The 12376-nt window shown below is 42.8% G+C and overlaps 1 protein-coding gene across 4 annotated transcripts in view; it reads right to left on the reverse strand.

The window, feature by feature from the left end:
• The window catches only part of rinl (Ras and Rab interactor-like), a 49401-nt gene that overhangs the window by 18092 nt on the left and 18933 nt on the right, over positions 1-12376 (reverse strand). For 3 of the 4 annotated variants that reach the window (XM_060905730.1, XM_060905729.1, XM_060905732.1), the window contains exons 5-6: positions 7944-8016; positions 7638-7726 (exon numbers count right to left, since the gene is read on the reverse strand). In XM_060905730.1, coding sequence (XP_060761713.1) covers positions 7638-7726; positions 7944-8016 — 162 coding nt within the window. Of the gene's footprint in view, positions 1-7605; positions 7727-7943; positions 8017-12376 lie in introns of those variants that run through there. The other variant, XM_060905733.1, reaches the window with a different exon arrangement.

A 12376-nucleotide genomic window follows, 5' to 3' on the forward strand; every position in this document is an offset into this window, starting at 1 on the left:
TCTATGAAGAGAATGAAATGAATGCAAAAACACACTTGTGCTGTGCTGAATTTTTGAAGAATATTTGTTTGTTGATTAAGTCTGAAATATGACCGATGGAAAAAGAGCTTTGCACAATGCACAGAGAAAAACTTGGCGTGTGTACATGTAAAATGAATGAAATAAAGGAATCATTAAAAAGGGGAAATGTTGAAGCTGTTAACACAGGCCTTGAACAGTTAAATGTGGCATTACATGATGTTAAAGATGCTCGCCTGTCTGTGCAAGTGCTGCTTGAGGAAGAAGAAAAGTGACAATGATGAATGGTACCAACCAAGGATGCAAACTTTTGAAACATTTGTGAATGAAGTAGAAGCATGGAAAAGTGCTCAAAGTGATCCAGAAACTGTGGTTTCTCCTCTGGACAGCATATCCAATGTGTCAGCCAGTAAAGTAGAACCTTCACGTTCTTATACTAGTGTTGCCTCCAAATCTTTGTCGGTGTCTTTTACACATATAAAGGTTAAAACTGAAAAGGCAGCTCTGCTGCAACGTACTGCAGGACTTAAGAAAAAACATGCCTTGGAAAAAGAAAGACTTGAAGTGCAAAATGCAATGGAAAGAGTTAAACTTGAAACAGAGTTGGCTGCAGCTGATGCCAAAGTGCGGGTGTTACATAGGATTTATGTTGAGCCTATGAGCTCCAAATTTATATCATCAGAACTTTCAGAACCACCAGGAGATAGCATGAATGCATATTTGGAGACCAATTATGAAAGAATCAAGGAGGATCTTCATCCAGAACCCTCACCAGTGGAATATGCTAAAATGTCTGTAGTTCCCAAACCACCACTGTAAAGACAGGATACACAGGATACTTTAACCTTTAACACAGGATACAAGACCAAAGAGGTCTCAAAGGCCTGTTCAAACAACATCATTGAATCCGACCAGCCAAACTGCTGTAGGCACTTCTTTACCACCTGCACCTTCAAGCTCAAGTAGCAACGACCTGGGTGCTATTGCTGATCTTATTGTGCAGCAGCAAAAGATGGCTTCACTTCCAACTAGACATGTGCCTGTATTCAATGATGACCCTTTGATTTTCAAAATATTTATACAGGCATTTGAACACTGCATTGAGAGTAACACTAGTAGTAGCCAAGACAGGCTATGTTACCTTGAACAGTACACCTCTGGCCAGCCAAAGGAGTTGGTCAGAAGTTGCCTTCATATGGATGCAGATGGGGGTATGCAGAGGCAAAAAGGCTACTGGAACATCATGGAACGAACAGGAGCAAGGGCCACATTTTGTGATCTTGTCCACTTCCTGGAAAGGCAGGCCAGGATTTTACAAGACCCCATTTTTGGTAACCTCCAAGATGCCTCTGCAACCAAAAGACTATCAAAGGCAACCACCAGCACCAGTAAGCCAATCCTAAGTCCCAAGCAGAAGAGCAGAGGGAGCAGTTTTGCCACAACAGTAGTGGTAGTGCCAGAAGACAATGCAGAGCCTTCTACTGCAGAGAACACAATGCAAGTGTCCAAAGTTTCCAAAGACAGTCTGCCAAAACTCTGTCCTGTCTGTAGTGGTGAACATGTGATTGTGTCTTGTCAAGAACTGATGAACAAGTCTCATAATGCAAGGGTCGAGCTGCTAAAGACTAAAGGTATCTGCTTTGGTTGTCTGGTTAAAGGGTACATGAGTCAGAATTGCAAAAACAGATAAACTTGTTCAATGTGCTCAAAACTCCATCCCACTATCTTGCACATACCTCAGAATGAGATTAACGGCCTGAATGTTGATAATTCAGGTAAAGATCCTGAAAGGGCAGTAAGCAGTGGGCTGGTTTCATTGAAGACAGAGGTGCTTCACTGTAGTGATAAACACTGCACTCTCACAATCATACCGGTCCAAGTGAAACTGAGCAGTTCAAATCATGTAGTCCAGACGTATGCTTTCCTTGACCCTGGAAGTTCCACAACATTTTGCACAGAACAGCTTAAAAGAAAGTTGAATGCCAAGGGCAAACATCAACAAATATTTCTGCAGGTATATCCGGAATGAAAGCAGAAGATTCCAAACCTTTGTGGCCAACCATGTTAATGCCATCAGAAGTACATTGGAAGTGTCTCGGTGGAAGTAACATAAGCACCCAAAACTCGCACGGTTTTGGAGTGGGGCTGAAGCGAGCCAAACCGAGCCGAGTGGGGCTAGGGGCGTGAGGAGACACTCCCCTGTGCACTGATTGGTGAGGAGGAGTGTCCTCACATGCCCACACACGCCCCGCGAGCACACTGGGATCTGTAAACACCGTAAACCCGGAAGAAGAATAATTACGAATTATGAGAATTATGAAGCCTTATGCGCCTCGCCTCATCTATACACTCTTGCCAGTATCTGTTGGCGTTGTCGGTGACGACAAGCCACAGCACCAAGACCAGCAACACTAACGACTCCATGTCCTCCATGTTTATTGTTTACTCTCCGGGTTGTGAGACTACCGCTTAAAAGATCACTGATGTCACTGTTTGTGCTGCCTAACGACATCACGTGACGTCCACCCACTTTCGCTAACTCCACCCAATGTGTCCACCCACTTCCAGCCAGCACGGTTCAGCGCGGTTGTAGTCGAAATGCAACTCTAACAGCTCCACTCAGCTCGACTCAGCCCAACTCAGCATGGCACGGCTCGGCTCAGCCCAACTCGGCTGCGTTGGTAGTGGAAAAGCGGCATAATACTCTGGACCATTGTTACACTGTTTTAAAGGACTCATACCACTCTGTCCCCCGTGCAGCCTTGGGACTATCTGATCACTGCATTGTTCATCTTATCCTGACCTACAGGCAGAAGCTGAAATCTGCTAAGCCTGTAGTCAAGACGATGAGGAGATGGTCCGGTAAGGCCAAAGTGGAACTATAAGCCTGCTTTGACTGCACTGATTGGAGTGTTTTTGAGGCTGCAGCTTCAGACCTGAATGAACTGACTGATACTGTGACATCTTACATCAGTTTTTGTGAGGATGTGTGTGTGCCCACCAAGACCTTCTGTACATACGACAACAAACAACCCTGGTTCACTGCAAAACTCAGGCAGCTTCGCCAGGCCAAGGAGGAGGCCTACAGAAGTGGGGACAGAGTCCTATACAAACAGGCCAGAAACACACTGACGAAAGAGGTGAAAGCAGCTAAGAGGAGCTACGCTGAAAGGATCAAAAACAGCCTTTCGGCCAATGATCCGGCGTCAGTGTGGAGAGGCCTGAAGAACATCACCAACTACAGGAGACCATCCTCCAACACTGCAATGAACCATCAACTGGCTGACGAGTTGAATGTGTTCTACTGCAGATTTGACACATTCACACCTCTCCCCACCCAGACATTAAAAACCCATTTACACCCCCTGCTATTCTGTCTCCTCTCGCCTCTGACCCCACACCAGCACTCAAGATCTGTGAAGAGGATGTTTGTCAGCTTTTTTGCAGACAGAAGATCAGGAAGGCACCTGGCTCAGACGGTGTGTCACCCTCCTGTCTGAAGGTCTGTGCTGATCAGCTGGCCCCCATCTTCACCCAGATCTTCAATAGATCCCTGGAGCTGTGTGAAGTCCCCTCATACTTCAAATGCTCCACAATAATCCCGGTTCCCAAGAAAACCACCATCACAGGACTGAATGACTACAGGCCTGTAGCCCTTCACATCTGTAGTCATGAAGTCCTTCGAGAGACTGGTGTTGTCACACCTGAAGGACATCACAGACCCCCTGCCGTTTGCCTACCGGGCAAACAGGTCAGCGGATGATGCAATCAATATGGAACTGCACTACATCCTGCAACACCTTGACTCTGTAGGGGCGTACGCCAGGATCCTGTTTGTGGACTTCAGTTCGGCGTTCAACACCATCGTTCCAGACATCCTCCACACCAAGCTCACCCAGCTCACTGTGCCCTCCTCCACCTGTCAGTGGATTATAAACTTCCTGACTGACAGGAAGCAGCAGGTGAGGCTGGGGAGCATCACATCCAGCACCCGGACTATCAGCACTGGCGCCCCCCAGGGGTATGTGCTCTCCCCACTGCTATTCTCCCTTTACACCAACGACTGCACCTCAAGAGACCCGTCTGTTAAACTCCTGAAATTTGCAGACGACACAACGGTCATCGGCCTCATCCAAGATGGTGATGAGTCTGCATACAGACGGAAGGTTGAACGGCTGGTCTGTTGGTGCGGTCAGAACAATCTGGAGCTGAACACGCTCAAAACTGTGGAGATGACAGTGGGCTTTAGAAGGAGCCCACCCTGCCGCCCATCACCATCACCAACAACACTGTGACTGCTGTTGAAACCTTCAGGTTTCTGGGCTCCACAATATCCCGGGACCTGAAGTGGGAGACCAACACTGTCACCATCATCAAAAAGGCCCAACAGAGGTTGTACTTTCTGCGCCAGCTCAGGAAGCTCAACCTGTCTAAGGAGCTGCTGACACAATTCTACTCTGCCATCATTCAGTCTGTTTTCTCTGCTCTTCCATCACTGTTTGGTTTGGATCGGTCACCAAGCAGGACAAGAACAGACTGCAACAAACAATAAGGTCTGCAGAGAAAATTATTGGTGTCAGCCTGCCCTCCATCCAAGACCTGTACCTGTCCAGAGTCAGGAAACAGGCAGGTAACATCTCTGCAGGCCCATCACACCCTGGTCACAAATTGTTTAAACTTCTCCCCTCTGGGAGACGCTACAGAACACTGTACACAAAAACAACCAGACACAAGAACAGTTTTTTCCCCCTCAGGCTGTCTCTGTGATGAACAGCTAAAACTGGACTCAAATATCAGTAACATCAACTGTGGAATATCTGCACACTCATACTGTCATTCTGTGCACACTGTGTGTGTATATATATATATATATATATATATTTACTAAGTCATCCTTGCACTATGCACCACTTTGCACCAAAAGATTAAAAAAAAAAAAAAAATATATATATATATATATATATATATATATATATATATATATATATATATATATATATATCCTTGTCTATACATATATTTACCCTTCTACATGTACATAGCTTTTTGTTTTGTTTTTGTCTATGCTTTTTTTATCTGTTTTTACTAAGAGAGCTAAGTGAAAATGGAGTCAAATTCCTCGTGTGTGTTCACATGCCTGGCAATAAAAGTGATTTCTATTCTAAGCTGCTGAAGGCCTGCATGAACTTGCACATGTGCATACACTCATGCAGATGCATACACTGATTCTTTGCACAAATTTAGTCTTGTATATAGCTCATTGGAAAATTAGAAAATTTTTGTTCCGTTATAGCTTGCTTCCTTCAGTAGCTATAAGGGGCCGGTTATGTAAGAGCCATTTTGAGTTTAAAACATATACGCAGAGCCATGGGCTCATTTTCGTTTATAAAATGCTTTGAGACTTCAGGAATGGCACAGGAATAGTTTTAAGTGCTAACAATAAATCTAATATAGTAATTTTTAATGATTAAAGTGATTTTATATAGGTAGCGGTCTGAGTGAATGACCTTGACATCCGTAACGTCACAACAGGAAGTCTATCGGTCTCATCGCCATTTCTGCTATACTAAAACACAGAGCTAACTGCAACTCTGATCCTCCATTTTGAGCTAATTTATCGCCATGCCACGTAGATGTGTTTTTGGCCGGTGCAGCAACATAACAGAAGGTGGATTTATGCTGCAATCATGGCCCAAGAATGTTCAAGCTGCAAAGATTTGGACGCGTTTTGCAAGAAGTTCACGGGCACATTGGGCGCCTACGAAGTGGTCTCTCCTCTGCTCTGCACATTTAACTGAAGACTCGTACGAGACTTCTGATCTGTTGAGGAGCGTTGGCTATAAGCCCATACTGAAAGAGGGTGCAGTCCCAACAATTACAGAAAAAGAAAACTACAAGAAAAGGAAAGTATTTATTTTATTTATTTAATTTTTTTAAAAAGGAAACTGAGTTCAGTTGCATCAGTCCTCCCGGAGTGAGCCGAGGGTTGTTGCTAAAACCCAGGACGGAACGGGACAGGACATATCGCTCGGGCAGTGACCTCCCTGCAATTGTTGCTAAAACTGGTGACATCCCGTTACGTTCCGGGTTTTAGTAATTGCCTGAGCCCAGCAGTAATGGCGGAATACACAGTATGAAGAAAAGTGAATGAGTGGAGCAGCTGTCTTATTTCTAAACTGGATATTGCTGCCATCTCACCCTTATATGAAAGAAGTGAATGAATGGCGAACTGAAAGAACAACTGAAAGTCAGATTGTTTCAAAAACAATCGGCCTTCAAGAAGCGAGAACACAGACGGGTAAGCTCCGACTTTCATTTGGATAAAAAAAAAACACGTTGTTTACCTCCATTTAGATTAGTACATGTAACTTGTATTGTGTGTTTATTGGTATAAGATTATTTAATTTGCTTCAGAATGTGATTGTCTTAGTTCATCTGATTAATTAGCCTTTTACATTTTATCAGTGAAAATGCATGCATGTACATGTATGTTGCACAAGTTATAACACCTGTCCTGTTTTAATGAGAGTCAACCCACAATCAGTGAAGTCAAATCAGTCTTAGTTGAGCAAGTCGGTAACGGTATTTCTTACTCTCACCATAAATTTTTATTGATATGACTTTGGTCTATAGCTGTCAAAGGCCTCGGCCTTAAAACCGGTTCCCGCTGTGACATCACGCACTCGGGGCTGGCTGACTCAGCGGGGCAGCTCAGATACCAACTTTGCAGTCGATTTTTAACTCTCAAAAATATATTTTTATTCCCATTTATGCAGCATACAAGAGTCAAGGATGGAGATACTATCCACTCAGAAATTTATTTAAAAATAAAGGCTCTGCGCATCTCCTTTAAACTAAATTAAATGTGTGCTACAGGAGCCCTGATAGGTTTTTTTGTTGTTATTTAGGATCTTTTATTTGGTATAGGGACTCTTATTTTGATAGTGTGAGAAGGTCTTGAAGTTAAGATGGCCACCACTCACCTTTGACCCTAGAGCAGAGAACAAAGGAATTTGGAAGACGTGGTTCTTAACGGCTATTTAGTCGATTTTTGAACTTTTTTAAACCACATTTCATAGTACCCTCCACTAACCATTTGTTTGGATTACTGGAGGCCACTAGAGTTCGTATCCTTTCATTGCCCTGCTGCTCCTGCTTACTTCCTTGCTTGACTTCTCATCCATGTCATCTCATCATTGTTCTACTAAACTAAAGGTACAATTTAACTTCCTTGGATAGTCGCCTATGAGCGATTAACGTCTAAATTGATATTGGCTATTTAAGCAACGCAACTTTGGAAATACCCCACTACACCAATCAAAATATAAAACCATACCCACCCCAATACCCACACATGCATATAATGTAGAATAAAAACAAGACAAAAAAAAAAATCATGCTTAGCTTTTTGGAGCAATTTGTAACGTTTCATACAGTGGCAATATTGACAAGATCAGCAAATACACCCTGACACAAAGAATCTATTCATATTTTCAATGCCTCTTTAAACCCCTATGATTACAGCAGGTCTAGAAACACTTTTTAATCCAGTGCGTTACATATTTAATCTTTACATAACAAACAAACCGTTACTGATTGGATGATATGAGAGGACTAACTTGGACCCAGTTGTGAAACAAGATTCTCTGGTTGTTCGGTTAAACCACACACCCATGAAGGAACCGACAAACACAAAGGCAACACATCCCTGTAGGAGAGACAGAAATAAAATATGGTAGTAGAGAATTTAGCAATGTCACTCATGATAAACACACACATTCCAATAATAAAGTTTGAGCCTTTCTTTCTTTTTATTTCACACTTTGAGCATTCAAGCCTTGTACATACAATAATTACATGCTTGTACACGTCTAACTCCTTAGAAACTGAAGCTCACTGATTCGGAAAAAAGAATTACGCCTTACCTGCTCAAAGTGTAGAAGCTCACCAGCTGCAGCAGGTCACAGAAGGCCAGGTGAGACGTATTCAGGTGCTGTGCTGAGAAAGAATTAAAAGCAAGTGAGAAACAGGATGAGGGCTTGCATGTGAAAGGCAGAGCAACAAATAAAGAAACCGGACAGACTAGTGCTGACTACAGACTCATGCACAAGGAAGTAGAAAGAGTTACTATCAGTGAACTATTAAGAAATAATGACAACCTTTAAGGTTCTATGAGGAAGAAAAACAATGTTTTATCATGAACAGGACATTGTTATTAGCATGCATTGAACTGTAATGGTACTTTATGAACAGATTTCAGTTCTACTTTTGCAAGCATGCTGACAAAGCTACTTTGTGTTTTTTGCACATTTTGTTTGTTTTTTTTTCCAGTGTTACAGAGAGCCATCATACATGTCAACCTTCGGTCAATCAAACCTGTATAACCAACCTCCAAAATCCGTATTTCCCTTATAAAATCCTTATAAGATGCAAATTAAAATAATTTACCTAAAATTTGAATGATAATTAACAATGATATATCCAAGTTAGGGCGGCACGGTGGTGTAGTGGTTAGCGCTGTCGCCACACAGCAAGAAGGTCCTGGGTTCGAGCCCTGGGGCCGGCAAGGGCCTTTCTGTGTGGAGTTTGCATGTTCTCCCCGTGTCCGCATGGGTTTCCTCCGGGTACTCCGGTTTCCCCCACAGTCCAAAGACATGCAGGTTAGGTTAATTGGCGACTCTAAATTGACCATAGGTGTGAATGTGAGTGTGAATGGTTGTCTGTGTCTATGTGTCAGCCCTGTGATGACCTGGCGACTTGTCCAGGGTGTACCCTGCCTTTCGCCCGTAGTCAGCTGGGATAGGCTCCAGCTTGCCTGCGACCCTGTAGAAGGATAAAGCGGCTAGAGATAATGAGATGAGATGAAATGAATGAGATATCCAAGTTACTTTTTATTCAATATTAATAACAATAAACCTTCAGAATGAATACAAAGCTCCACTGTTTGACAAAAACACAAAGTGTCACTCTAATGTTCTGAATTGTACTCCATGACAGCTTTTTTTTAGCAGTCTGCACCAATACCTCACGAGGCTGCATGTCACAGCAAGTGTCTGTGTTGATCTTGCCGGAGTGCCCATTCAGAATCTTTTCAGTTGCTATTGAAAGTCACTCAGGTGGAAATACGCTTTTCAAACAAAATGTTACTTCCCGGTTGGCGGGATTCTCGCAATGCGGTGTGCACATGATCAGAAGTGGAATGAAGTCTCGCTACCACAAGATAATGCGCGATTTCATAAGACTCTTTACTGGCTGTTTGTGCTTTCTGTGGTGTACAGTACATTCGTAAATGTTATGCGCGCTTTTATCATCGTGGGAATTGATTATAGCTCTAAATAAATATTGAAGTTTTTTTTAAAGAATCCGTATAACTTTTTTTTGTACGCCCATATACTACGTTTATTGAATCAAATCCGTATAAAATACGGACATTCCGTATAGGTTGACATGTATGAGCCATCCTGACTGCCAGTGACTTCAAGCTTAAATAGCTTGCTTCGAGTTTTAGCGTTGAGATGGACAGACACAGATAGATGGATGGCTGGATTAGCCATGTTTGCATTAACCTGCTTAATGTGCTGTTTGAAATAGCAAACTGAAAAATGAGTACTAGAAACAGATGAATTTCAACACATCACAAAAAATGTTTTTACTCTCATACAGGTGGTTTTTCAGACGATTCGAAAAAGCAATACTTTGCAAAATGGAAACACATTTTTCAGACTTGAGTCGCATGCATGACATGAAGAGCAAACGGAAACGCTATCTTTCTGAAAAAGGAACGCTCTGTAAGAGCTATCACGAGAAGAGGGACATTTGCAAGAGAAGAAACCTAGCTTTAATCGCATAATTTCACTTAATGGAAACGCAGAACGTTCACAGTTGTGTTTTGTCGAAATTTTTCAAATATCATTTCTACGGTGTGCAAAACTGCAATGGAAAGCTGGCGAGTGATGGATAAATAGATAGACGTCCATTTATATTTGTGGTGTGTATTATATAAAAGTTAAAGCATATGCACAAAATAAATACCTCAAGCACTTGCATCATATGCATGTGGATTTTTTTTTAAAGAGAGACTAACAATGAGTCTGTTTTACTAGGTTCAAATTCAAACACAGATTTTCTACCTTTAGTCTAGTTCAGTCAGGCTTGTAGTACTTGAGTCCAGGACTCGGACTCGAGTCCGACTTGTGCCCTAATTTTAAGGACTTGTGACTTGACTTGGACTCGTGCCATTAACTGCATTCAGACTCGTAAATTGGAAACGAGGACTCTGATTTTTTCTTTATTTCTTGTAATTTGGCACAAGATATCTACATTAATTTTTATATTAATTTCGTGCCAGAGAATGCACATTCACCTGTTCATACGTCATGTTCATGAACAAACTAACATTCATGGCGCTAAAATGCCTGGAGAGACCACCCCTAGGATTGTCCGCTTTGCTTATACAGACTTCTCGTGCTGTGGGAAAAAATGCAGTGCTGTGTTCCATATGTAGAAGAACTATCGAGGAGACAGCGGGGACAACCTCAAACTTCAATCGTCATTTGGTAAGACTCCACCCAGAGAAGGAAGTGACGCACTATGTTCATTGCTCTGTTGATAGCGGGGCTCGCTTGCTGAGTGATGAACTAGCTAGTGTTAACCGTCTCTCATGTTATTTGCCTTGTTGATAGTGGGCGGGGCTTGCTGAGCGATGAACAAGCTTTTTATCTGTAGCCTGTTAACTAAAATGGCGCAGTCAAGCAGTAACATGAGTCCAACACAGTAGTAGAGATGCTTTCACATGAAGACAGCAACAGCCACCGTCAAATGGTGCGGTTGGAGTCTTGTTCTCAGACTCGATTTGCTCAATAATGGACTTAATTCGACTCGAAATTTTCTTTAATGACTTGGACCTGACCAATGGGGACTCAAGACTGGACTCAGACTCGAGGTTTAATGACTTGACTTAACAACCCTGAGGGAGGTAAACATCCATTATCTGTAACCGCTTATCCTATGCAGGCAAGCTGTAGCCTATCCCAGCTGACTATGGGCGAAAGGCGGGGTACACCCTGGAAGAGTCACCAGGTCATCACAGGGCTGACACAGAGACAACCATTCACACTCACATTCACACCTACAGTCAATTTAGAGTCACCAATTAGCCTAACCTGCATGTCTTTGGACTGTGGGGGAAACTGGAGCACCCGGAGGAAACTCATGTAGACACGGGGAGAACATGCAAACTCCTGTCGGCTGCTTGGCTTGAACCCAGAACCTTCTTGCTATGAGGCGACAATGCTAATCACTACACCACTGTGCTGCCCCAGGTAAACAGTTGTTTCCTTTCAATTATTATGAAAGTGTTTTTTTTTAAATAAAGGGTGCCACTAACTCTAGAGTGTAAACCCTAGAGACTGTTGTGTATGAAATGCCCAGGAGATCAACAGTTTATGAAATAAAACCAGCCTTTCTGGTACTACCATCCATGCCCACCATTTTCTTCATTCTGATGTTTAGTGATGTTTGATGTGGACCTTAACGGAAGCTCTTGACCTGTATCTGCATGAGGGTTTGCATCACGCTGCTGCCACATGATTGGCTGATTAGATAACTGCATGAATGTTCAGGTGTACACGTCTTCCTAATAAAGTGGACAGCGCACGTATAGGGGTACAGGAACACCTGCTCACTCGTGCATTTATCCAATCAGCCAAACATGTGGCAGCAGGAGTGCAACCCAATGTAGTCTTCTGTCTGCTGTTGCATGCGGAGATGCTTTTCTGCTCACCACGGTTGTAAAGAGCGATTATATGAGTTACTATATCCTTCCTTGCAGCTCGAACCAATCTGGCCATTTTCCTCTGATCTCTCTCATCAACAAGGCATTTGTTTCCACCCACAGAACTGTCAGTCAATGTTTTTTTTTTTTCGCACCATTCTGTGTAAACTCCAGAGACTGCTGTGTGTGAACCCCAGGAGATCAGCAGTTTCTGAAATACTCAAACCAGTCCATCTGGCTCAAACCAACACCCATGCCACAGTGAAAGAAAGTCACACTTTGAGATCACAGTTTTTCCCATTCTGATATTTGAAGTGAACATTTAACTGAAGCTCTTGATTTGTATCTGCATGATTTTATACACTGTGCTGCTGTCAAAGGATCGGCTGATTAGAGAACTGCATATAACAGCAGGTGGATGGGTGTACTTAATAAAATAGCTGGTGAGTGTATAATAGAAAACAGCCAAAGGCAATGCTCTGGGCCATGGTGGAGTGAATGTGTAGCAAAATTACACAATAGCTTTCTCTAAAATAAGTCCTAAGTCAGCTCATTTCCAATCCTGGAAGTCTGATATTATTGTAG

Source organism: Neoarius graeffei, chromosome 23 (genome assembly GCF_027579695.1).
Source record: "Neoarius graeffei isolate fNeoGra1 chromosome 23, fNeoGra1.pri, whole genome shotgun sequence".
NCBI lineage: Eukaryota > Metazoa > Chordata > Actinopteri > Siluriformes > Ariidae > Neoarius > Neoarius graeffei.